Source organism: Salvelinus sp. IW2-2015, linkage group LG1 (assembly GCF_002910315.2).
Source record: "Salvelinus sp. IW2-2015 linkage group LG1, ASM291031v2, whole genome shotgun sequence".
NCBI lineage: Eukaryota > Metazoa > Chordata > Actinopteri > Salmoniformes > Salmonidae > Salvelinus > Salvelinus sp. IW2-2015.
The window spans coordinates 7,910,524-7,936,834 of NC_036838.1; the positions used below are offsets into that span (position 1 = coordinate 7,910,524).

General features: G+C 44.1%; 2 protein-coding genes across 2 annotated transcripts in view; one reads left to right on the plus strand and one right to left on the minus strand.

Moving 5' to 3' along the window:
- Positions 1–1,840: 1,840 nt before the first annotated feature.
- LOC111959313 (UTP--glucose-1-phosphate uridylyltransferase) lies at positions 1,841–17,987 on the plus strand. The gene is made up of 10 exons (XM_023980836.3): positions 1,841–2,135; positions 3,074–3,189; positions 7,923–8,030; positions 14,905–15,090; positions 15,286–15,419; positions 15,773–16,070; positions 16,385–16,582; positions 16,840–17,082; positions 17,222–17,326; positions 17,490–17,987. The coding sequence occupies exons 1-10, from the start codon at positions 2,120–2,122 to the stop codon at positions 17,595–17,597; spliced, it is 1,512 nt and encodes a 503-aa protein (XP_023836604.1). The 5' UTR covers positions 1,841–2,119; the 3' UTR covers positions 17,598–17,987.
- A 977-nt stretch (positions 17,988–18,964) lies between these two features.
- The window catches only part of LOC111953104 (vacuolar protein sorting-associated protein 54), a 19,044-nt gene continuing 11,697 nt past the window's right edge, over positions 18,965–26,311 (minus strand). Inside the window, exons 12-20 of the mRNA XM_070448709.1 lie at positions 25,177–25,336; positions 24,769–24,910; positions 23,326–23,393; positions 23,151–23,217; positions 20,765–20,886; positions 20,555–20,635; positions 20,313–20,420; positions 20,002–20,096; positions 18,965–19,667 (exon numbers count right to left, since the gene is read on the minus strand). Coding sequence (XP_070304810.1) covers positions 19,562–19,667; positions 20,002–20,096; positions 20,313–20,420; positions 20,555–20,635; positions 20,765–20,886; positions 23,151–23,217; positions 23,326–23,393; positions 24,769–24,910; positions 25,177–25,336 — 949 coding nt within the window. The 3' untranslated portion in view covers positions 18,965–19,561. The remainder of the gene's footprint in view (positions 19,668–20,001; positions 20,097–20,312; positions 20,421–20,554; positions 20,636–20,764; positions 20,887–23,150; positions 23,218–23,325; positions 23,394–24,768; positions 24,911–25,176; positions 25,337–26,311) is intronic.

Here is a 26,311-nt window from a genome sequence, read left to right on the forward strand (position 1 = left end):
TCACAGAAGGCAATCAAAGACTATATAGGCTAGGCTGTTGGGAACTATTTGAAGAGATCACATAAAATTACAAAAATACATTATTGTATAGTATTTTCATTTAACCTTAATTTAACTAGGCAAGTCAGTTAAGAACAAATCATTTTTTACAATGAGACGCTGGGCCAATTGTGCGCCGACCTATGGGACTGTTGTGAGACAGCCTGGATTCAAACTAGTGTCTCTGTAGGGACGCCTCCAGCACTGAGATGCAGTTCCTTAGACCATTGCGCCACTCAGGAGCCCAATGAATTTCTGGAATGAAAGTTTTCCTACCAAGATGGATGTATTTTTAGGCTTTTGGTCTCTCATCCCTCATCAGCTGACCACCAGAACCAGGGTGACTGGTGGGCTAAAAAGGCATGGTACCGGGCCCAAAAGCAGAAGGCCTCCACTGAGGTTTGGGGTGTGTTTGGGGACTCTTTGGAGGGGTGGATTAAGGCTCAAAGATGTTTGGGAAAAAAGGCTATTAAAAGGAAAAATACTATGGGAGAAGAAGGTGATTTAGGCTATCTACTGAACAAAGTCATTATTGATTAATACTCAGATTGTAATTTGTAAATAATGACATTTAAATGTAATGCTTTTTATTTTGATGGAGAGCCTTTGTTAGAAAAATAAGAGTTGGAAGAGCTCAGGTCCACCCTCGTGAACAAGATTCTGATTGGGTAAGCGGATTTTCGCATGTTTTGATTGGCCACTGACTCACCAATCGTTTGCCCTCATTAACTGGCCTGGCAAGAAGTCAACTTCGACATTCCCGGCTTTACTTTGGTGTTGCAAGAAGCCTGTCAAAAATAAATATACTCCTCAGGACAGTGAAAATGTACATTTTAAAGTGTTAATTTGTCACTTGTTTCACAGGCCGAAACCCAGCTCGCTAAAGTAGCCAAGCACCTTGGAGTTCTTTGGTGGATTGATATCAACATAATTATCGTCAGGTGGGTAGCCAATGCAATGAATTAGGTTTGAAACATGTTGCGTGTGATGTAAATGCACTACTAGAAAGAGCCTTATAAACTAAACAATTGGCTGCTGGCATTGATATCTTAGTTGCTACCGCTGCTGCAGAATGGCTAACTTGCCCCTGACAATTCGTCTCCAAATTTACAGTGGCATGTAGCCAAGATAGCGCATCGTGTGGCTAAAGTCAACCCAGGGTCAAATGAATCAATACAAATAATGTATGAACCGTACGCCAGAGTGCTAAACAGCCGCTTATCAACTGCGGGGTTGGACCAACCATACTATAGAAGGGCTATGATGCTATTCAAGGAACCGCGTTATGGGGAAATGTGGGCAAATCTAACGTCACATATTTTGCCCACGAATATGTGACGTATGGATCTGACCAGAGATGCGTGTTCCATAATACATTGACTCCATATTAATTCCTAACTCTCTCGGCTGCCTGCTGTGCTAAAGGTTTACATGTAGGCACTGTAGCCTACATATAAATTCATCGGACATATCAGCTGGCAAGCACTTATCAAATAACGTTATGCGTGTAACTTCCGTTAGTGAAAGTTCCGTTAGTGAGATATGTAGCGATTGTTCCCTGCTAAGAGGGTTCGTCACTAACTACCACATCCACGAAGTCCAAAACCCCGCCTATTAAAAAAAAATGAAAAAAATGAATAAAAAATTCTTATTAAAATATGATTTTAAATCTAACCTTAAACACACTGCTAACCGTATGCTTATCCTTAAATTAGCACCAAAAAGCAACAAGAAAAAAATCAAGAATTGACGACGTAGCTTATTTAGACTTTTGTGGCTGTGCTATCTAGGGGAAACCCTAGAGAGGTGGGAGAACTGAGAACAGTGCATCTGCACTGATGAGTGGTGTCTGGTTTACTGATGGATTGATACGTTGTTTCTTGGGACTGCAGTTCATATTTTCTCAAGCGTGAGCGACTGTCACTGGTATCTGGTGTCAAGTCATTGACGTTTATCTCTTATTGAATGAAGTCTAATATTTTCTGGCAAATTACTGAAGACTATCGAAGACTATAGGCTAGACTTTTGGGATCTCATTTGGATAAACTTTCTTGGCACATATTTTGTCATACGTCCAAAGATGTCTGTTTTTGAAGGTACGTTTTCTGTACCTGTCTGCTATTGATTGCTCTTAACAGTTATCTTTTCCATGACTCTGTAAGTCACTTTTTGATTTCTCTTAGATTGGAATGATTTCCAATTTTTGAAAGGCAGTGCATTCTTTTAATCAATTTTTTCTGATGCTGTCTTGAATTTAGGCTACTGATATACTGAGGATATAGATTTCACCACATCAGTATTATGCAATACTGGGAATTGCCAAATTAGGCTACCAATCTCTTAGTGGGGGATATTTTCATCTTGAGTGATTTGCATGTCAATTGTAACCAGAGCTGGGTTGCTGGTATTTTTTTTATTATTTTCTTAACATAATACATCCTGTGTTGAACGGAGGGTGAACAATCCACAGTTGACTGGTTCAATAATGGAGGGGCAGGTAGGCTAGCAGCGGTTAGAAACGTAACCAAAAGGTTGCTGGTTCGAATCCCCGAGCCGACTTGGTGAAAAATCTGTTTGTGCCCTTGAGCAACCCTAATTGCTTCTATAAGTCGCTCTGGACAAGCATGTTTGCTAAATTACTTACATTTTGATAATATTGACCCAATAGGCTTGACTTGTTCATGGTATAATGGATATAGGAAGAAAATGCTAGATGTCCATTAAAATAGATCCAATAAGCCAACATGTGGGTAGACATTTTACATGGCATCATATGTAACCATGTTCCATTTCACTTATTGTAAAATAATGTGCTTGCTTGCTTATGAATGACTACAAGCTGCCTCGCTCATTAGAACACAGGCATGCAGTTGTTTCTAGAAGGCTTTGACTGAACATCTTTAAACTGACCAACTCCTTTTTTTCCCCTCTCTCTGGCCTCATACTATTTGATTGTTTTGAATGGTTCGAGCAGACTGAATGATGAAATACCTCCTCTGTTGCTTTTTTTTCTCTCTCTCCTTTCTCCCGGCAGATCTCAGCAAAGCCGGGATGGCAGAGTTTCAGGAGAAGCTGCGGCTGCAGCATGAGACCTCCATGCACAAAGAGCTGGAGAAGCTGCTGACCACAGCCAAGGGGGCTGAGCAGGAGGTGGGCCTGGGGTTTAGGAGTTTGGAGCGAGTGTACCTGGTGCATGTTTGTGTATCTAGGGTGGTTGTTTTGGAGGAGTGAGGAAATGTCTTACCCTCCCAGAACTCAGTCCAGCAGGGCAACAGGATGGTGAATGACCTGTGTCTCTCTCAATGGGTCAAACACAGATGCACACACTTCACGATTTCATAACATGGACTCGCTCTTTCTACCTCTTTCTGCTCCTCTCCCCATCTTTTCACCTCCCCACTCTTTGCCCCCTTGTTTACTTTCAGCCCCAGCAGGCTTGCTTTTAAACCCCTTCTCTATATGATGTAGGCCATAGATTCCCACAGAAATCATTGTCACTTGTCATCACCACTGAGCCCTCACCTTACAAAGCATCAGCTATTACCATGCCATCCAACAAGCACAGTGCACAACCCATCAAAACAACCCATTTGACCAGAAACTGGAAAGACAATTCTCCCTGCTTAGCAAACAGTTTGTATGCAGTTAGCATTGCTACTGCTAACTAAAGCATTGGCATGATGGCAAAAGCTTACAAGATAAGCATTCTCGCTCTGTAGAGTAAGTGGTTCATTTTTTACGCTGCTCCTCGTTTCACTTCAAACACAACACTAAAGTTAGACTGCGGAGGGGGGAGAAACACAATTAAAACCCACTGAGGAGACCGGAGGGTTTAGGAACGACCAGTGAGATGGGCTAGGTGGGAGTTCTAATGATTATACCAATGGTGGCATTTAGAACAGACTGAACCGTAACGTACATGAAAGCCATTAAGCAAAGGTCAGAAAGGAGGGTTGCGGGCAGAATGCTTTGATTATAGGGAGTGGGCAGGAGAGGATGAAAGTCTACGCTTCACCAAACAGACTGCATCAACAGATTAGAGAAATAATGATGCACATCATTTGTAATAGAAATATTGAGTTCAGATGTAGCTTATATGACACATCAAAAAGTATTTAACTATGCTATTACAGGATTGGTGAGGTGGGGGGGTCAATGTAAATAGTCCGGTGGCCATTTTATTAATTGTTCAGCAGTCTTATGGCTTGGGGGTAGATGCTGTGAACTTATACAGGATCGGTGGGTCTCCCGCGGGATGGTTGAGCTAACGTAGGCTAATGCGATTAGCATGAGGTTGTAAGTAACAAGGAAATTTCCCAGGACATACATATCTGATATTGGCAGAAAGCTTAAATTCTTGTTAATCTAACTGGACTGTCCAATTTACAGTAGCTATTACAGTGAAATAATACCATGCTATTGTTTGAGGAGAGTGCACAGTTATGAACTGAAAGTTATTAATAAACCAATTAGGCACATTTGGGCAGTTTTGATACAACATTTTGAACAGAAATGCAATGGTTCATTGGATCAGTCTAAACCTCTAAAACTTTGCCCATACACTGCTGCCATCTAGTGGCCAAAATCTAAATTGTGACTAGATTCATATATTGGCCTTTCTTTTGCATTTCAAAGATGATGGTACAAAAAAAGGTTGTTTTTTCTTTGTATTATCTTTTACCAGATCTAATGTGTTATATTCTCCTACATTCCTTTCACATTTCTACAAACTTCAAAGTGTTTCCTTTCAAAGGGTATCAAAAATATGCATATCCTTGCTTCAGGTCCAGAGCTACAGGCAGTTAGATTTGGGTATGTATTTTTAGGGGAAAATTGAAAAAAGGGTCCGCTTGCCGTGCGGTAGCAGAGAAAACAGTGTATGACTTGGGTGACTGGAGTCTCTGACAATTTTTTGGGGCTTTCCTCTGACACCGCCTATTATATAGGTACTGGATGGCAGGAAGCTTGGCCCCAGTGATGTACTGGGCTGTATGCACTACCCTCTGTAGCGCCTTATGGTCAGATGCCAAGCAGTTGCCATACTAGGCAGTGATGCAACCGGTCAGGATGCTCTCGACGATGCAGCTGTAAAACTTTGGGGACCCATGACAAATCTTTTCAGTCTCCTGAGTGGAGATGATAGTTCATTGGTGATGTGGACACCAAGGAACCTGAAACTCTCGGCCTGCTCCATTACAGCCCCGTCGATGTTAATGGCGGTCCTATTCGCCGCCTTTTCCTGTCGTCCATGATCAGCTCCTTTGTCTTGCTCACTTTGAGGGAGAGGTTGTTGTCCTGGCACCACACTGCCAGGTCTCTGACCTCCTCCCTATAGGCTGTCTCATCGTTGTCGGTGATCAGGCCTACCTACCACTGTTGTGTCGTCAGCAAACTTAATGATTGTGTTGGAGCCGTGTTTGGCCACGCAGTCGTGGGTGAACAGGGAGTACAGTAGGGGACTAAGTACAGACCTCTCAGGGGCCCCAGTGTTGAGGATTAGCATGGCAGACGTGTTGTTGCCTACCCTTTCCACCTGGGGGGCGGCCCGTCAGGAAGTCCAGGATCCAGTTGCAGAGGGAGGTGTTTAGTCCCAGGGTCCTTAGCTTAGTGATGAGCTTCATGGGCACTATGGTGTGGAACGCTGAGCTGTAGTCAATGAATAGCATTCTCACATAGGTGTTCCTTTTGTCCAGGTGGGAAAGGGCAGTGTGGATTGTGATTTGAGATTGCGTTATCTGTGGATCTGTTGGGGCAGTATGAGAATTGGAGTGGGTCTAGTGTATCCGGGGAGGATGTTGTTGATATGAGCCATGACCAGCCTTTCAAAGCACTTCATGGCTACCGATGTGAGTGCTACGGGGCGGTAATCATTTAGGCAGGTTACCTTTGCTTCCTTGGGCACAGAGACTATGGTGGTCTGCTTGAAACATGTAGGTAGGTATTACAGACTCGGTCAGGGAGAGGTTGAAAATGTCAGTGAAGACATTTACCAGTTGGTCCGTGCATGCTTTGAGTACATGTCCTGGTAATCCGTCTGGCCCAGCGGCGTTGTGAATGTTGACCTGTTTAAAGGTCTTGCTCACATCGGCTACCGAGAGCGTTATCACACAGTCGTCCGGAACAGCTGGTGCTCTCGTGCATGCTTCCGTGTTGCTTGCCTCGAAGCGAGCATTAAAGGCATTTCGCTCGTCTGGTAGGGTTGCTTCACTGGGCAGCTCGCGTCTGGGTTGCCCTTTGTAGTCCGTAATAGTTTTCAAGCCCTGCCACATCCGACGAGCGTCAGAGCCGGTGTAGTAGGATTTACCCCCCCAAAATCGAAAATGATAATTTGCACCAAAGTAGACATCATGCAAAACTACAAATCCTTGCAAGCTCCTGCACGTCATCTCTAGCTGACACCTTTGCTAACAGTTATTGTATCAATTTAAAACTTGCACAAGACATTTCAGAGAATTGTAAATTTTTTAAGAAATGTAGCCAATTTATTCATTGCTAACATTAGATAATTCATCCAGAGATTCTTACCCTTGTCTCGATTTGGCAGTCTCGTCCAGATCATGTCATTGGTAGTTCTTTATGATAGCCAAATTGGCAGCTAATTAGCGTTTCATTTCTTGGGGGTAAATACAGGCAAATATATTGATAAAGTCACCTTGTCCTAGATATTTACACGGGTTAATAACACCATGTCCCTGTTTGACCATTAGGTTTTATTACGCATATTGTGGTACTCTATTCCAGTGCAAGCACACCTGATTCAAATGTTTTACTACATTTACATTTACATTTAAGTCATTTAGCAGACGCTCTTATCCAGAGACTAATCATCAGGCTGACAGGAGATGTAGCTCAAGGAACTCTTCTGGGTCCTCATCTTCCTTTCAGTCATTGACAGCGCAGCCCGGGATGTCGAAAGTAGGTGGAAATATGTTGACGATCTAAATCTGGTCCCATGCCCTTTCTGGATCGAGGGCCAGGAGCTCAAAGTGTGTGATAGTGTGAACATTTTTCGAGCTAATGGTACAGAAAGACTTACAATGGGGCAAGCAGTTTGCTACTATGATAACCAAGAGCAACAGAAAACGTTTTGTCCTTCGCCGCCTTAAAAGGTTCCATGTGCTACAGGAAGACCTGGTTTGCATTTACACCGACTACAGACGCCCCACCCTGGAATATTGCGCTCCGGCTTGACACAGCTCACTGAACCAGGCCCAGTCTGGTGACCTGGAGCGTATTCAGAAGAGGGTATGCCGCACCATCCTAGGAGGATAATCCAGTTATACTGAGGCACTTCAGACCCTGTCCCTAACCCGGCTTCATGAAAGACGGACACAACTCTACACTGACTTCGCTGTCAGCCTCCTAAAATCTCAATTCCGAGACTGGCTAACCCCTGACTGAATCACAGTGACGGGCAGGAACACCTGCAGCCAAAACAAACTGACTATACCAAAGTCTAGTTTACCAATCCCACATTTCTGCTCGTTGATTAATTATTTTCTTTAAGACCACAGGACATTATTGATTTCGATTTTTGTAAATGAAAAATGTTGCTCATATCCATTCATATTTGGTATGCTCATGGATTTGTGTTGACTGCTATATGAGTGTAAAAAAAAAAATTACACCCCAAAAAATCAAGCCCTTTATTAGTTGAATCAGGTGTGCTGGTTCTGGAATACATCAAATAAGTGGAGATGGCTGAAGTTACTAGAGGTTTGGGAGACACCGATTTAGGCTTTAGTAATGTTATGATTTCAATCGTGTCGGTATTTTATCAAGCTATGTTTTGCGTGTGAATTGGATACTATAATGTATTAATAATGTGGATCTTGATCATTTGCGTCCATGCAGAGTCTGATCCTTGGCACTTTCTGTTTCAGATTTCCAAAAAGGACTTTGAGGGTTTTAAGAACCTCTTCCACAGATTCCTCCAGGTGAAAGGACCCTCTGTGAAATGGGACAAGATCCACAAGCCCCCAGAGGATCTGGTGAGTAGTTAGGTTTTAACCCTGGTTAAAAGCTCAGGCATTCGTTATTTGCATAAGAAATTACAAGACATTGTCATACAGATCAGCCTGTGTCTAAAAATGGTTCCCTTCCTTACCATTGGAAATCCATTGTTTCTGCAGGTGTAGACCCTCTTGTACAAGGGATTATCTGACCTGTAGTTTCTTTTATTTTTTAATAAAGTATTTGTTGCGTATTTAGTGCTAGTCCACAAACTAGGGTCTCAGAAACACTGTTTTGAGTGTAGCATCTCTATGTGTATGTTGCGTGAGATTAGATCTGTAGGCCAAAGCCCTCTTCTACAATGAACATCTGAGCAGATAGATGCCAACGCGGCCCCTTTGAACTGAACATGAGAGCTGTAGAGTTACAGTGGCTGTCATGTGACACTGGCTCTATGGGGGCAGAATGTTGTGGTCCTGTCGTCCTGCAGCATACCAGGGGAGAGTCTGGGACAGAAAGCCCAGTGTTGGGTTTCCTCCACTGGGACGGCAGCCAGGCGCCAGTACACCAACCCCTCCACATCGTCTACATCCCCATCCTCTCCCAGCTGACTGGAACATGTGAGGCTCCAGTCAGAGAGGGAGTGTTACAGCTGAAGGGTCACTGGGGTGTGGGCTTTTCCCAGAGTCTAAATGTCTAAGAACTTAGCGTTTTGAGTAGTGTGCCTATGGTGACAGGAGGTAGACTCCGTTAAAGGAAGGAGGAGGGCGTTTCAAGGAGACCTGGGCTGGAACCACTGACCCATGGAACACTTAGGCTACATCCAGTTGGTATATAGATGCACACACTTGTTTGTGAGTCTGTACATTCCCAAGCTCGTGAAGCCCACAGATTATAATGAGTACGTAGTAAGGTATGGAAACAAGCACCCCACACCAACAGAACTGAAACGAGGTAACCAGATCCAAGAACAGAGTGTGTAGCTATGGGCCAAAGCCAGCCAGCTATTTATCACCTGGGTGACATTTCAGTATCTCAGAGCCTGACCCCCCCCCCCCCTCATCCTGAAATAACCCCCGGCTCATAGGTTACCTTATAAATAGCCTGACCTCTCCAGCATTCGAAAGCACAGCCTTGAGGGAGCAGGATTCTGGCCTGGGGTGATATTTGGCTTACCCTGCCCCGAACCCACCTTGTGTGTGTGTGTAGGCCTATCTGCCCTAGCAATCTCACTCTAGGACCGTCTTAAGACCGTCTTGTTTTGGGACGTGGTTCATGGTCACGACCGTAAGGCTAGGAGTAAGGAACTTGAAACCGTATCTGGACTCGTTCCCCACTTGTGACATAGACACAGGTCACCTTGGAGCCCTTGAGTTTGAAGTTGTGTTAAGTTCAAACAACTGTTTTAAGTTCTTATGAGTCCAATCTCATCATGTTGTAGTTCTCTTTGTTATTGACTGAAGCTGTATCGATTGAAGCTGTACATCTGCACAATATTGACTTGTGAGTTCATGTACCTAAATTGAGTGAATATCCCCAAAAACAAGTCCATGTAAAGTGTTTTTTCTATTATCCGATAGATACTGTCTGCTTCTCTACCCGATTCTCCATTCCCTCCCAGTTATGTAATCGCTTCATCGCCAAGGACACACAGTCTCTGCAAAACGCAAAGCTTTTGCTCTTAGGTCAATATTGCTTGTTTTGCAGAGATTGACTGTTTGAAGTCCATGGCTGCTAGGAAGCCTGAAAATGCACCTCGAGTTTGCATGCTCAATATTTAGTTGTTCTAATGCTTTGTCGGCTAGCTAAGTGCATGGAATGAACCCTACATTTTGAGTAGCCTAGTGAATAATAACGTCCCAAGAATGGAACCTTGTGGCACTACAGTATTTATAGGAAGCATTTCAGACATTGTACCATCAACCTGTACACTTTGATTTGATAGTTTTCCACATTCTAAAGAGATTATTCTGGTTCTTTTCTGTTTCACCCTAGTAAAACTCTGACTTTGCCTTGTAAATAAGTGCTATGTTTCACTTCTTTAAATCTAGTCCAGTCTGTTGCCAGATCGGACTGTGTTACTTTGGCCCAAACCACATTTGGTTCATGAATAAACTCTGTTAGATCCCCAGAAAACCCATGGATTACCTCAACCCTTATGAGCTTGAGTGACTGAAATTCTCTTGAAAGATCACAGAGGAACCCTTGCTCATCACATTTTCTAAAATTCAGTTTTAAATAATGGGTGGTTTCGTCTTTGTAAAAGGGAACTACATAGCTCACAATGAAAGTAACCTCTTTTTGTCATTGAGAGTAATGGCACTTCACCTCAATAGCCCAGACTTGGGTAAACGCATCTTATTGTGCTGTGTTATGACTGACGATGGAGAACCCACACCTTCAGGCGCTGTGTGGTCTTGACTCCAACAGAGCCATGAGTTACTATTGTGTGTTGGGAAGGATCCCCCATAAGGTAAGAAACATTAGTATGTCTTCGAGAGCAAAATGTTCATGGTGATGGAATTAGTCATTAGAAAATGATTTGGTTACTTCTCTCTTGATCTTTTGAGACTCTTGAGATATCTTGATTAGGGCCTGGAACGATAGCAGTATCGTGGCAAGGAAACAAAACACAAAGCATATTTCAATTCTTTAGGAAAACGGCCCTAATGTCGGAAACAAACATGTTGTCCTCCAGAGTCGCGTGTATTTATTTTTCAAGCTATAACACACAATATTCTACATACAGCAGGTTTTAAAGGACTGAAGTGTTTGTTCTGTTTTGTGTTTTAATGTTTGCCATGGAAAAAATATCGCAATACTGGTATCTTCCCCAGTGGTGTGTATTCATGGATGCCAAGGGAGGCCAGACGCACCAAAATGTTTTACCAACATTTTCCTTCAATTCGCAAGAGGCTGAATGTATCTCACCAGAGAAAGCATCCAAGCGAGCAAAACAGTGCCCCTCTGTCTCTGTGTAGACCATCTATCTATCCAATGCTGTCTGGTCAAAAAGATTATGACATTGTTGCCGCCCGTAGCATTGAATGCAAAGGAAGCCAGCGAGCATTTGGCCTCCCTTGATAAAAAAAAAGAAAGGAAAAAAAAGTATAAAATAATAGCCAATCAGCGAACTCAACTGTGAATGGTCCTGGCGCACCAAAAAAAGTGTCAAGGGAAGTCAGTTTGGAACTTGCTTCAGTCCAATCACATCAAGAGCAATACGTCATTGACAGAAACCACTTGAATTGGTTGCATCTCGTTGTGTTGTTGTCCTCCAGTGGCTGGCTAGCTAGCTAAAATTGACCCTTTTCTATACTGAACAAAAATATAAATGCAACGTGCCACAATTTTACTGAGTTGCAGTTCATATAAGGAAAAACGTTAATTTAAATAAATAAATTAGGCTCTAATCTATGGATTTTACTTGAATGGGCAGGGGCACAGCCATGGGTGGGCCTGGGAGGGCATAAGCTTACCCACTTGGGAGCCAGGACCTGCCAATCAGAATTAGTTTTTCCCCACGAAAGGGCTTTATTACAGACAGAAATACTCCTCAATTTCATCAGCTGTCCAGATGGCTGGTCTCAGATGATCCTGCAGGTGAAGAAGCCAGATGTGAAGGTCCTGGGCTGGCATGATTATATGTGGTCTGCGGTTGTGAGGCTGGATGGACGTACTGGCAAATTCTCTAAAGCGATGTTGGAGGTGGCTTATGTTAGATTAATTAACATTCAATTCCCTTGCAACAGCTCTGGTGGACATTCCTGCAATCAGCATGCCAATTGCACGCTCCCTCAATACTGGAGAGATCTGTGGCATTTTGTTGTGACACAACTGCACATTTTAGAGTAGCCTTTTCTTGTCCCCAGCACAAGGTGCACGTGTGCAATGATCATGCTGTTTAATCAGCTTCTTGATATGCCACACCTGTAAGGTGGATGGATTATCTTGGCAAAGGATAAATTATCATTAACAGGAATGTAAACAAATTTGTCCACAAAATTTGAGAAGCTTTTTGTGCATATGGAAAATGTCTGGAAGGTTTCATTTCATCTAATTAAACACGAGACCAACACTTTACATGTTGCGTTTATATTTATGTTCAGTGTAAATTAGCCATGGATGGAGATTTGGACTTGTGGTTTTACTTAATTCTCCGTACTGGTCAATGATTATAACGCAGATTCTGATCCAACCATAAATTCATACTGTGCTCCATTTCTATACAACTGTCAGCAACAGATGCGTCTGAAATAGCCGAATGCACTAATTTGAAGATGTGTCCACATACTTTTGTATCACGGTCGCAAGGCATATGAACTAACAGGTTATAGAGCAAACAACGCAATTATCACAACACATAGGTTGTAATATGGCATTTAATCTTGATGTGACTTTCTGACATGAGAGAGGTCTTGGATATCGTAGATCGTGGATATCGTAGAGCTTGGGCCAGTCTTTGGTAATGTCAAAATGATGACCAACATGAAGATTTAGCCTAAATGTTGTTTGCAGCTAAAAAGTCAGCTATTTAGCTCAGGAGAATCCTTATTGAAGATTATTTTAGCCTGTATGTCTTGAGGGAAGTAGAATGACCCGGCTCTCCAGACTCCTATTCATTTAAAAGGGGCTATAGTTGTGGCGATAATCAGCCTAGTGGTTGAGCTATAAGGGGGTTGAACCCTCTACCACCTAACAACTCACGTGAGGTGTTTTCCTAAGGAGTTCCCTATTCCTGTGTCTTACACGTTGCTTTGTGTATTTTCAAATAGTCCATACACTGAATACAGTACACACTGTGAAACAATAATTGGGGTTTGTTGAGAGAAGTGCGTAGTCTGCCTCCTCTGTAGCCTATAGGGCCGGTTTCCCAGACCGTAAGCTTAGTCCTAGACTAGTAAGAAGTAGCCCACCACTTCCAATGGTGAATCTCCATTGAATTATTATTTTTTTGTACAGGACTAGGCTTTCTCCTGATCTGTCTGGTCCTGGTAAACACTGCCCATAGCATTGGGATATTCAATTATAGGCTAGCTTTGAAATGGCCTATTGTGGGTGTATCTGTGGGAAGACATTGTCAAGATACTGTGAATTCCGGTTTGAATTCCTTCATGGTCGCACTCTCGTCTCAATGGTTCGCCTCGTGAAGGTGTGAGCAGTAAGGAAGAGGATGAGGCCTGGCTGCCTGTTACCATGCCAACTCTGAAACGGTAGCCTCCCTCAGTCAGTGCAGGAAGTGTGTGGAAACGTAGAGCAGGTGTCCTCGCACTCTCCTGCGTCTGTCTATGCATGTGAGGAGGATGGTGATGGGAGGGAGGTAAAGTAAGGTGTCTATGTGTGTTGAAGGCAGTGTGACGGATTGTGTAAAAGTTAAGCTCTTGAGTGTGACACACACACACACACTGTCTATATTTACTCCTTGTACAACACAAGAGGACAAAAAGGACATCTGTCATCTTTCCATTTGCCAACAGCGGGGCCAGTAAAGGCCAGAGGGCCTGTTCCTTGTCCCCTGGGAATTATTCTAAGTGACGAAGTACAGGAAAGGAAATTCAAATGTCTGACTATACCCCATCTAGCTTACTGTATTCGGCTCACAGTAAAACATACCATATTAACGGTTTGCCTTTTTCAATTATGTAGGCTACCGCTGTACCTTGATGTGGGCCTACAATAATTAAATATAGTTGGCCTATTGTTTTTCCTATTGGACAAATGATGTATAAAGTTACTCCAGGCTTTCAGTTACTGCATGTTAAAAAGCTCACCCAGTGTGGTAACACATTAAATGCATTTTCTCCCACAAGTCATTGCTTTGTATTTCACCTCGATGTGGTATTAATCAAGCTCAGCTAGCCAATTTGACCCTTTAAAAACATATTTTAAAATGTGTTTTTCTGTATCAATCCCACGATATGTTGGTTGTAGGCCTGAATGTTTTGTGGGTTTGTTGCATTTTCTAGGACAAGTGGGAGCATGGACACAAGCAACACATTGCGATGCCAACGAATGCTTGAATAAATAAGCTCTCTACCTTGACATAATGCCTACTGATAGGTCAATGGCTATTTCTGGACCTTCAAGAGGATCCTCTGTTGATCAATGTTTTTCATTTGGCATGAAGACACAGTATGTAATATTAATACACAAAAAAAACAGACCAGATACATAGTTATCAGTGGTAAAGGATGGACGCTGGTGTTAAACACTCTTTGCTACAGCCTTTGTGGCTGTCCTTCCTTCGTCCGGGGCGAATGGGGGGGGCATTGTCTGTAGGGGTGTTTTCTTCTCCCCTCAGTCTCTCTGTGAGGATGTACTTTAGCGTCACCGCTCTGGGTTTTGACAGCTGTTGCCATGGCTTCACTGAGTAGCAGTTACGTAATAAGGGTTTGGAGTGATGCCAGCTCCCCCCCCTCCTCTCAAACAGAGCACTCCACCCCCCTCACCCTACCTTGAGCAACCTCAATACTGCCCCCCAGCTGTCAACTACTGAACTGAAGATCCAACATCAATGGTCACTTTCAGCTTTCACAGGGATTGATATAAAAGGTTGCCCTGTTGCCCGGGGAAAGTGAACTGAGCAGTCGGCAAGTTGAATCTTCTCTGTCGTTACACCATTGGACAGGTTAATTATTTTGTTGAAACCGACCAAACCGCAACGAATTCCTGTAGCCTAAACTGATATTTCTGGACCCTCCCCGTTGTTTAAAAGAAAATCCATCAATTTGTCATTTCTGTGTAACCTACTTACTACTTTGTTAATGGAGGAACGTGTGGCCTGCACTGAAGCGTTCTAACATTGCCAGTCTGTGTGTAAACAGCTATACATTTCTGGGCAAGTGATAATAATCTTCAGGCTACTCCTAGTATCTGACCTCTGATCTGTACCTCTTTCCCTCCCTGTTGCAGATCCACCCCTATGACAAGATCAAGGCCCAGGTGCTGCCGGACAGCGTGGCGGCCAGCCTCAACAAGCTGGTGGTGGTCAAGCTCAACGGAGGCCTGGGCACCAGCATGGGCTGCAAGGGCCCCAAGAGTGTCATCAGTGTCCGCAATGAGAACACCTTCCTGGACCTCACTGTCCATCAGATAGAGGTAGATGATACTGTACCATTTTTGGTCCGAGTGAACATAACACTTAAAAGATATCAGAATATTCGGTATGAGCCAGAATGTTAACTAGAGCTAGTTATTGTAGTACTAGATATTTCTATATTCAACATCATTTATGACGAAATGACAACTATTTGGGAGCCAAACTCCAGTCGTAAAAATGCCTCCCCATCTCAGCACTTAAACAAGACATTCAACGTGGACGTGCCTCTGGTTCTCATGAACTCCTTCAACACAGACGAGGACACCAAGAAGATCCTGCAGAAGTACACACACCACCGGGTGCACATCCACACTTTCAACCAGAGCAGGTAACATACGCCTACAGAAATATACACATGGGTTGTGTTCAGCAGGGCACACTGTTTTAAAGCGTTTTTTGCAATGTAAAATCCTAATATGAGTTGCTCTTGGACAAGTTCAGGTACATTCCATTTTCTCTGTACTGGACATGATCCTGTTCCATTACGATCCTCCTTAACTCTTTCCTGAACATCCTCTCCTTTTTACACCCGTCCATCTCTCCTCCACTTTCCATTTCCCTCTCTTCTCACCTCTACCTCACTTGTCAGGTTGTCATTGTAAATAAGAATCAGTTCTCATTGACTTACCTGTGTAGATAAAGGTAAATAACATGATTAAAACTCTCCTCCTGCCCCTCTAGATACCCGAGGATCAACAAGGAGTCCCTGCTGCCCGTGGCTAAGGACCTGGGGGTGCACGGCGACCACGGCGACGCCTGGTACCCGCCTGGCCACGGAGACATCTACGCCAGCTTTTACAACTCCGGCCTGCTGGACCAGCTGATCGCCGCGGGCAAGGAGTACATCTTTGTGTCCAACATAGACAACCTGGGCGCCACCGTGGACCTGTTCATCCTCAACCACCTGATGACGCAGCCCAAAGACAAGCGCTGCGAGTTCATCATGGAGGTCACGGACAAGACCCGCGCAGACGTCAAGGTGAGCAGAGGTGTGTGTGCTAGCTAGAAGCAGGCAAGGGGTACTGCTGGTTCTCTTTTCTCCCTGGTGGTTCATTAAAATTGTTAATGTCGCTGAATGTCAGTCCTCACCTCGGCAGTATTTGGGGACCTTGGGGCTAAAGATGTAAGACCGTTTAAAAAGAGTGATAAAGCGACAATGGTAGAGGATGAAAAGATCATAAGTGACTTCCCTACGATTGTATGATCCGTATTGTACCTCAATGTAAAATGGCATACAGCCTTCCATTTCCTGACTGCTCATGGTTCTGCCACGCCTCTCAATCTCCTCCGCAGGGTGGCACGCTGATCCAGTACGACGACAAGCTGCGTCTGCTGGAGATAGCCCAGGTGCCCAAAGCCCACGTGGACGAGTTCAAGTCGGTCACCAAGTTCAAGATCTTCAACACCAACAACCTGTGGATCTCCCTGGCCGCCATTAAGAGGCTACACGAGCAGAACGCCATGGACATGGAGATCATCGTCAACCCTAAGGTGAGAGGACGGATTAAAGGAGAGCCTTAAAATGAAAACTGTCTGGTATCTGTATATACAGTGGGTTTAGTTCGTAGCCATGTGTTTTAAGGTTTTCTTTGAAATGTACTCTTTTTATATTAATTAATATTTTTCAGACAGCAGTCAACCATGGCCTGGAGTGACTCAACTACGATTAGATTTGCATCACTTTGTAATAGCCGCCACAAGCTCACTGAACGTTAGCACCAATTACCCTACAACTACCTCCTCCCCAGACGCTGGACGGTGGTCTGAACGTGATCCAGCTGGAAACAGCAGTGGGCGCCGCGATTAAGGCCTTTGACAACGCCCTGGGCGTCAACGTGCCCCGTAGCCGCTTCCTTCCCGTCAAGACCTCGTCGGACCTGCTGCTGGTCATGTCCAACCTCTACAGCCTGGACGCCGGCTCGCTCACCATGAGCAAGAAGAGGGAATTCCCCTCCACGCCACACGTCAAGCTGGGCAGCTCTTTCACCAAGGTAATGGAACCAAAATGTAGATGAATGCATTTTGATTTTATATATATTTGTGTGGGTCTTTTTTGAAGGAGGTAGTCATTCATATTTCATGGTTTGAATAGGTTCTTGACAGTACATAAGTGACCTGTTCTGGTTGCAGGTCCATGACTTCCTGATGAGGTTTGAGAGCATCCCAGACATGCTAGAACTGGATCACCTGACAGTGTCAGGAGACGTCACCTTCGGAAAGAACGTCTCTCTCAAGGTAAAGGCTTCATACCCAAAATGGTACCTCATTCCTATTGCATAGTATTTACTTGGAATACAGAAAATTGATACTGGGACTAGTTTTGCTTGACATCTCTCTAACTGTTGATGTTTTGTGTGTTACATTTGTCTACGTCCCCTCCTCACTATCCATGCCACAGGGAACTGTCATCATTATTGCCAATCATGGAGATAGGATTGATATTCCTGCCGGAGCGGTGCTGGAAAACAAGATCGTATCTGGCAACCTGCGCATCCTCGACCACTAAGGCCTTCAGGATACAGACGAGACTCAAGGCCAAGAACAAACTATACCTAGGACTGTTGCAGAGCAAGAAAGACACAGGGTGAAGTTCAAGGTTATCTGTGATCCACCATTTCAGATTAATTATCTGCAGCTTAAGAAAGACTACCGCAATCAGGGTAATTTTAAATCCGCTTCAAATGGATGGGATGGTCCTCCTAATGAGCGTTGTGGTTCAGCACACCATGCAAACACGACTTCTGTTGGAAGCGAAAGCTTTTAGATGGTTCTGGGCTGCGTTTACACAAGCAGCCCAATTCTGAAATTCTTCCCAATTATTGGCAAAAGAGATCAGAATTGGGCTGCCTGTGTAGCAAATTCTGAGCCAACTAACCTGAATAAAGTGCAGTATGGATTCAAAGTGTCAGTCTTGATTTTAAAACTAGAAACATCTAATCAAAAGGTGTGGCCTCAAGTGCAAATCAATACACCCAAGGTAGGTCAATAGTCTATTGCAGTGCGCTACAACCCTAAACTAGCGCACCCGTTTCTAATAATTATCCAGTTGATAAATAACTTGGGTTAATTACAACTGGGGTTGGAGCAAAAACCTACAGGTGGGTAGCTCTCCAGCAACAGGGTTGGAGAGCCCTGGTCTAATGGTTCTCTCGTAATGGATGCGTCAAGTCTAGCGGCTTCCTCACAGACAAATAAGGCCAAAGTGGAAATGCTTCCATATTGTCCCAAGTTTTATTCAGTTTCCTGGGGTTCAAGACAAAACGCTCAGGCATGCGGTCAGATTCTCAGTTTGCCACACTTCCTTACCCATAGCAGCAATGAGGGTCCAACAGGCACTCAAACAGTTTACTATTGTCTGTCAGTTATCAAAAGTAGGCACTTTTGAAGTAGACCGCTTTTTATATACCATTGGATGAGGTGTAACGTTCACACAGTGCAGACAGGCAGTTAATAGAACTGGGTAATAAGACTATTTTGGTTAGAGCTCGACTACAGACAAACCAGAGGCTAATGTTGGTTCATGCAATACAACAGGTGAGAGCGCTGGATAGAACTGATGCAGTGGAGTTTACTGCCCATTTGATGTAGCCTGGTTGGAAGATAATGCTTTCTATAGAATGACTTAGCTTGGTCATTACAGAGAGGGGAACAATTGTGCATAATGTCTGACAAGCAATTTAACTAACCAGATTGACTAGCAATGCTCAGTGGCATTATTATTGGAGAGAAATTGCACAGTAAAAGGTTAAATATAGGACCGCGGAAGGGAACGCTGTATTCAGTGCAAATTGTTAGACGTCAATGAAAGACCAGTGGTCAACTTACAAGTCAACTTACAAGACCATTTAGCTTAAACACGGGTCTGAATCCGTCAGTGGCCTTGTTATTCGTTGACGGACGTGAGAAAAACAATATGCTTTCAACCTGAAAAAAAAAAAATAGAATGACATGTTCTGAACCATGTCGACATTTCAGGCCAATCATCAAAGTCTATAATTGAATTAAACACAGTGTGATGTGACAGGCAGCAGTTAGTTGTGTCCTAAAAGTCTCTCGTATCTCAGCGTAGCCCCATGGAGCTGCTCTTTACAAGAAAGCCCATGTCGGTGTCCAAAATGGCACCCTATATATAATGCGGTGGTACACTAAATAGTGAATAGGGTGCCATGTTACGTTAGCCTGTCCTACATCATGGCCGCTTCAGGGTTTGGTCCCACAGCGTTGCTTCCTGGGGCAGTTTCGCCCTTGAAGCACCACCACTACCAGACTTCAGCTCTCTTTCTGTACCCAGACAGTGCCCTCTTCAGGTGGCTTCAGTGAGATCCATGGTCCCCTGGGCAGGCTGGCTGCTAGAAGGTGAAGCAGGTACAGTCTCTTTACAACAAGTACCTGATTAGAGTTAGTTTCTCCCTTCCCTCCAGGGTGAGTTAACATGGTGTCACACTGTAGGTAGGATGACTACTCCCCCCATCATCTCTTCTGCTCCCAGATCTCAGCCATGTTCAAGTCCAGCTTTTCAAGTGCCCTCAGTGATTGAACGTTCTCAGTGTAAAATGCCACATCCACTGTCACCAGCCTGAAGTGGGGTGAGAGAGTCAGAGAAGTGCTTTCAAGTCATCATTCAACAAGTCCATTGCAATTGTAAGATACATTGTCCTTTAGTGACAAGAAGCTGTTTTATCAGACACATTAAGCTTAGTTCTGGACCAAAATCACTTTCATTAGAGATTCTCCATTGAGCATTATTTTTAGTCCAGGAGTAGGGTTTCATCTGTCATGTTTATTACTATGTTTGGTATGGTCAATCAAAATCACCAAGCAGAGATAATATAACTGTAGGACACATTTTTTGGCAATATTACAGAAATGTTCTCTCTCAACCACCACAGAATCAGACTAGAGAAACTCACCCATGTTGAGGTCCACCGTCGTGGTGCACCCCGAGACGGGCCAGCTGCCTTTTAAGGTGCATTTTAAAGCTTGCATTGATCCTCAGGAACAACACCTAAGGCCCGGGGAGAAAAAAATAAATATTCAGACAGTGTTACCCTCAACATGTCTAGTCAGTTGCGACTGCAATGAAGACAACCTGGAACGTGCCCAGTATGTTATTAAAGCACATGAGAATAGCGGTAGAAGGTACCGTAGTTACGTAGTACATTGTATTATTCAGAATGACAATTTTGAATAAGATCTCTGTGGTATTATTGCCATATGTTACCTGTGCCTGTTCCTCAGGTAGGAGCTCGTAAAGGGCTTCGTGCATTTTGCCCATTTGTTTACACACGTTGCGAAAGCAGGCCGAAGGCATGGGGGCCTTAACTTCATACTGGCAGGAGACGAAGTAGATATTCACATGATATGTTGATACACTGATTGACACTGGCTCCAGCGATCTTTATAAAGTGGTATTGCAGGTTAGACGGGGAGAGTTTGAGAGCGGTTTGGACCTGTAGAACTCACCTTAGACAGCACCTTCTCAAACAAGCTGTCCATGATCGTCATCAGTTTAGCGGAGATCTCCGCTATGTGATCGTTGTAGTCCTGGCCCCCCAAAAAATGAAAAACAATTCTTAAAACTCAAAAAAGGCCTACACCGTCGTGTCACTCACGGCTTACAAGTGAATCTCCGAACTAGAGTACTGTCCTCCGTGCGTGGAGGTCAGTGCTCACCTTAGTGATGTGGTCAAAGTGCCTGAGGACACTGTACTGCTTGGGCGTCAGCTTGGTCTCAAAGTGGGCCCTGATGATGGGAATGTAGTGAACCACCAGCTGAAGACAGCGAGAGGCCAGGGCTGAGGAAAGACACACACACACTAAATGTGGAGGTAACCCTGTAGTGAGGCAAAGCCTACGGTTCATAGCAAAGCACTGGGTTGTGTTCAGTAGGGCAAACACCATAGAGAATTTAAAATGTTTTGAAATGGAATTGCACTTGTCTTATTGGACACGCCCAAGTAGTACATAGAGTATGTGACCGGAGTTGAGCAGTTGGAAATCCCAGAGCTTGCTCCCTGCTCCGGCGCGCCAAGTCCTTTCCAACCGCTCTGCGCCCACAGGTTAAACTGCCGTTCCTAATTCACTCCATTCATTAAAATCACTATTTAACCAACACCCATCTATTTTTGTGACTACCTGGACCTACCATTTGGATTGAAGTATTGAAACTAAGCCATATGATTTCATTGAAAAGTATTTGAAAAGGTGAATATAAGAAGCGCATATCATTTCAAATAGGCTACATGTCATATTAAACAGTATATTAACACTAAATAGCCCAGGAGCCAGACAGGGTGTGAAAATTTGTTATATTATTTCAAGGCTATAGCCTAGAAAGAAATACTTTGAAGCATTTGCGAGTGCGACACAATTGGCTGGTAGGGACAAAGCGCTCAGCATCTAAACATTTTGTTGTATTAAATTATAGTCTATAAGTTGCGCATATAGGCGGTGACTTAATTTTTATTTAATTCTAAGTAAAAGAAAAATGACAGTGCCTTTGAATAAATATTTAGAAACAGGAGTTTGGCCAATCTGTGGCTTCAGGCTCATGTGAAGAAGCCTGTCAGCCAGTAGCAGACATTCTCTTGCAGAGCCACTGGGGATGCTAAACACCCTTTTGGCCACTATTACTAGGCTGGGCAGAGATGCAGTTTATTTTCTTCTATAAGCAGGCCTCAAGGTTGATAGGCAAAATAACCCTATCCGAACAGAAAGCTTCTTGAACATGGGAATATGACAGGCCTATTAGGCCAAAATCAATTACGGCCTATTGTATAGATAACAGAACAAAAATGAATTCAACTTTTAAGAGACCTGATTTTTAGTTTAGAAACACTTTGCTACAATGGACACACTTGCAGTGCATTCGGGAAAGCATTCAGAACCCCTTGACTTTTTCCACATTTTGGTACTTTACAGCCTTTTTCTAAAATTGATTGAATTGTTTTTTTCCCCTCCCTCAATCTACACACAATACCCCATAATGGCAAAGCAAAAACAGGTTTAGATATTTTAGCAAATTTATTAAAAATAAAAAGAACTTTACAGTATTCAGACCCTTTACTCTGTTGAAGCACCTTTGGCAGCAATTAGAGCCTGGAGTCTTCTATGACGCTACAAGCTTGGGACACCTGTATTTGGGAGTTTCTCCCATTCTTCTCTGCAGATCCTCTCATGCGCTGTCAGGTTGGATGGGGAGCGTCGCTGCACAGGTATTTTCAGGTCTCCAGAGATGTTCGATCGGGTTCAAGTCCGGGCTCTGGCTGGGCCACTCAAGGACATTGAGACTTGGTACCTTTCCACAGATCTGTGCCTCGACACAATCCTGTCTCAGCGCTCTACGGACAATTCTTTCGACCTCAGAGCTTGGTTTTTGCTCTGAGATGCACTGTGGGACCTTGTATAGACAGGTGTGTGCCTTCCCAAATCATGTCCAATCAAGTTGTAGAAACATCTCAAGGATGATAATTGGAAACAGGATGCACCTGAGCTCAATTTCTAGTCTCAAAGCTAAGGGTCTGAATACTTATGTAAATAATAATACATTTGTAATGCATTTGCAAAAATGTCAAAATCTGTCTTGTGAGGAAAACAAATCATTGAATCCATTTTAGTTGAAGGCTGTAACGTAAGAAAATTTGGAAAAAGTCAAGGGGTCCGAATACTTTCCGAATGCACTGTAGTCATCTACCCACCTCGTTCCTTTCTTTTAGCATGTGCATGTAATAAGTACACCATCATGCGTTTGGGATGTGTGTCTCTTCAGATTCCACAATGATTCTTCAGGTTGTGCACACTACACACTCCCCCTCTTGCTCGTCACCTTGATTTAGCAGCTGTGTGTTTTATCAGTTTCTTTATGAAAATATTTAGTGAACTCCATGACAGTAGCTAAAGCAAGGGGCTGTAAATGGCAGCACACAAGTAGACTACAGATGCATGCTGGGCCGGGCATGCCCTGAGATTATGAACGGAGTGCTACTGGAGCGGCGGGAATCGCACTCCGCTCTCTAGTCAAATTGGGCAAGACGCTCCTCTCACATGCCCTGGTACATACCCAGGTTTTTAGTGGGAAGTGCTCCCTGCCGCCCAGGACCAGCTGGCAGCTCGCGCGGGTTGAAGTGCTGTCAAAGGAGGGAGGGGGGGGAGGGAGGGGGGGTCAGGGACCAGTCCAATACAAACAAATGGCAGTTTGTTAGTGGATGCTTGCCAGGTAAATTGCCAACACTCACAGCCCACCATTCTAGACTGTTGCCACAGCGGGTGGGGGGGGGAGTGCGTGTCGTTACCGCATAGTAGTCTGGAGAGCGGGTGAGCATGTCCGTGGGAGATGGACGGGATGTCGTTTGACACACTGAGCTAGTACTCCAGGAAGACACGGATCAGGTAGTACGGCCGTGCTGATGAGGAGGACACTAGGTCACCAGTCAAAAGGGTCTTATCATTTGTCCTACAAGCCTTACGTTTTGAATGTGGGAGTGGAAATGAGCATTTTTGGTACGTTTCCTACCCAACAACACAGCATATATTCTGGCCATCAATGTGCAAATAACACTTGGTTTCTTTCTTCTGTGCGCTGGTATTGAAGAGACAGGAAAAACTCAGTCAGTCTGGGGGACAGACCATCAGGAACCTGGACTGACAGTCGTGTCAGAGCTTCACTTAAGTCTACCCAGCCACTCAGGGTCTTTTACCAGCCAACAATATTTTTTGTCATAATTACATAAACACCAAAAAACAGATGACCCATGCTTTGTAATTGTTCTAAAAAAGACCAAATAGTAAGAAGTAATTGGTATAATGCTGAATTTCATTTCATTTTTTTGTGACCTGAGTCTTAACCAAAATACCAGACAAAATGTTCAGCGTCGCCCCTTTAAGGTGGGAGGTTACCGTGGTAACTGAGCACTCGAGTGGCCTCTCAGTGTCTCTGAATATTGGATCTGTCTCTTTGCTATCGTTGAAGCAAACAGACTCAAACTAACATGAAAACACTACACACCTCGCAATGTAAATAACCAAAAAACCAAAAAAAGACAAAGTTTTACATTGCAGACTTTGAGAAATTGGACCCAAACTTTAAGCTGTGTGCAACGCATCCAAAATGAATCTATCAGCACTTCCTTCACTCAGTGTGCATAGCCCCCTGGCCAGGCCTGTGTTGCTGCGAGGTGGGACATAGCACTTCCTATTTGACGATTACGCAGCTAGTGACAGAACAGCGAAAACACTTTGAAAACAGCTACTGCAGCATTTTTCTAACCCTAACTGTGCTCAATAGACTTACTTTTGACTTTTATTTGCGAATGTAATACTCGCCACTCGTAGAGTCCTGCAAATTGACCACCTGCCTGGTGAAATAGACATTCCAACCTCGCCAATATCTAAATCTACCCGCAGGTGGAAGGTGTTCATGTTTTGTGCTCAAATGGTATGTTACGTTGGGGTTTTTGCGTTCGGGTAGTGTGATCCTGCCTTGCTATGGAGTTAACCAGGGTCCTGGAATTCCTGCAGGACTTCTGCCTGCTTCCCACCGCCTCATTGTGCCAGCAGCAGACTGAGAGAAACCCACTACGCACCAGTTAGGACTTAGACCGGTTTAAGTTCCTGAAGTATATTGCACCTCTATTCCTATTTTAGAAGTGTGTTGTTCTGTACTCTCCAGTCTACAATACCTGACTTGGTCTTACGCTTCCTCGTGGAACGGTGACAAAAGCGGTTGGCCTGCTCGTGATAGCCGTCCCCCTTAGGACACACTGCGCCATCTAGGATGGGCAGGCTCCAGCACAGCTTACTCTGGGTCCCTGCACAGCAAGCCTTCCAACCAGCCGGGACCAGAAACACACAACTCTGCCCGAGCTCCAGTCACGCTCGAGAGCCATCCTGACGGAGAGAGAAGGGATTTTTTTTACAAAGGGTTTACAAACATGAAAATACTACAGCAGGACGATTATTCTCCATATTTAACTTTGTACACTTCAGAACATCAAACGGAAAGTCACACATAAGCCAGTCTGAGGTGCATTGGTCATGCTTGCGCGTTGTTTAAGCGCCTTGTCATGCGTTTAATAACGAGTAGCTACCATGGCTCTGGCCATCGAGGACTTTTGACACAATGCGGTCCCTGAGAGGACTTTGACACAGCGGTCGTGGCTGACGTCTGAGGCGGTGTAGAGCAGCTCCTGGATGTTATTGGCCACGCGGCCCAGCTCCAGGTCACTGGGCATCATGTCCTCACTGGACCTGCAGCCGGACAGACAGCATAGAAATACAATTACTAGAATTACACTTTTTTTTTGTGATTCTATTGTACAGAATACAGATGGCACTTAGGAAGGGACACTCGGTAGACGATACGAAATAAAGTATAAAAAAGTAATTTGCTTAATATAGCAAGCAACGGCCACATGACTCACTGTCTGTAGGAGCGATCCATTTTTGTGAACAGGGTGCTGTACCTAATATACATCATTTGTTTGAACTGGTACTGGGCTACCTTTCAGGCGTCCTAGAGAGACCCCCACCTTTCCACAGAGGGGTTATATTAATGTTGTTGCCCAAACTGTTCGGATGCTACATACGGAAGGTGGCAGATCGGCAGTACTGACTTCAGACCAGTCCCGGGACGCTTGTGGGGGTCATAGAGCAAAGCGGAGTTTGTGAGTCTCTATATAGAGGGGTCATAATAGTCGTTTCTGTGAGAGGACTGATTTTCGGGATGTCTCCTGGTCTAACAAACACTGCTGTAGCTCGGCCACCTTCCACCGCAGACGGCCGACAGAGGATGCGGTGGATGTATCTAGCTTAAACCTGTTATGGCTGCGTGGGGCGTATTGGAAAAACTGGAAAATATGTGCCAATTTTCAAACGGCCTCTTAATCAATTTTTGCTCTTACAATATGCATATTAATATTAATATTGGATAGAAAACAATCTCTAGTTTCTAAAACCGTTCTAATTTTTTCTCTGAGTGGTACAGAAGTCATTTGGCAGCACTTTCCCTGACCAAGAAGTAGAATGTCAGAAATCTATGCTCGCTTCAACGTTATGCCTATACATGGTCATTATACGTAAGACCCTACGTACACTCCGTACGCCTTGCTCTGGGTGTCAAGAGGGTATGAGAGAAGAAATTTAGTGAATATCTTGTTCAGAGGTTGAATAAGAGTATTTCTTTGACGTGACGACACTTCCGGACAGCTGAGCGCGCGGAATGGG

What these genes read in the sequence shown, in the direction of transcription:
- LOC111959313 (XM_023980836.3), top strand. An exon ending in CACACTTTCAACCAGAGCAG is followed by an intron (nt 15,420 to 15,772) that starts GTAACATACGCC and finishes CTGCCCCTCTAG; the next exon opens with ATACCCGAGGATCAACAAGG. An exon ending in AGATCATCGTCAACCCTAAG is followed by an intron (nt 16,583 to 16,839) that starts GTGAGAGGACGG and finishes CCTCCTCCCCAG; the next exon opens with ACGCTGGACGGTGGTCTGAA.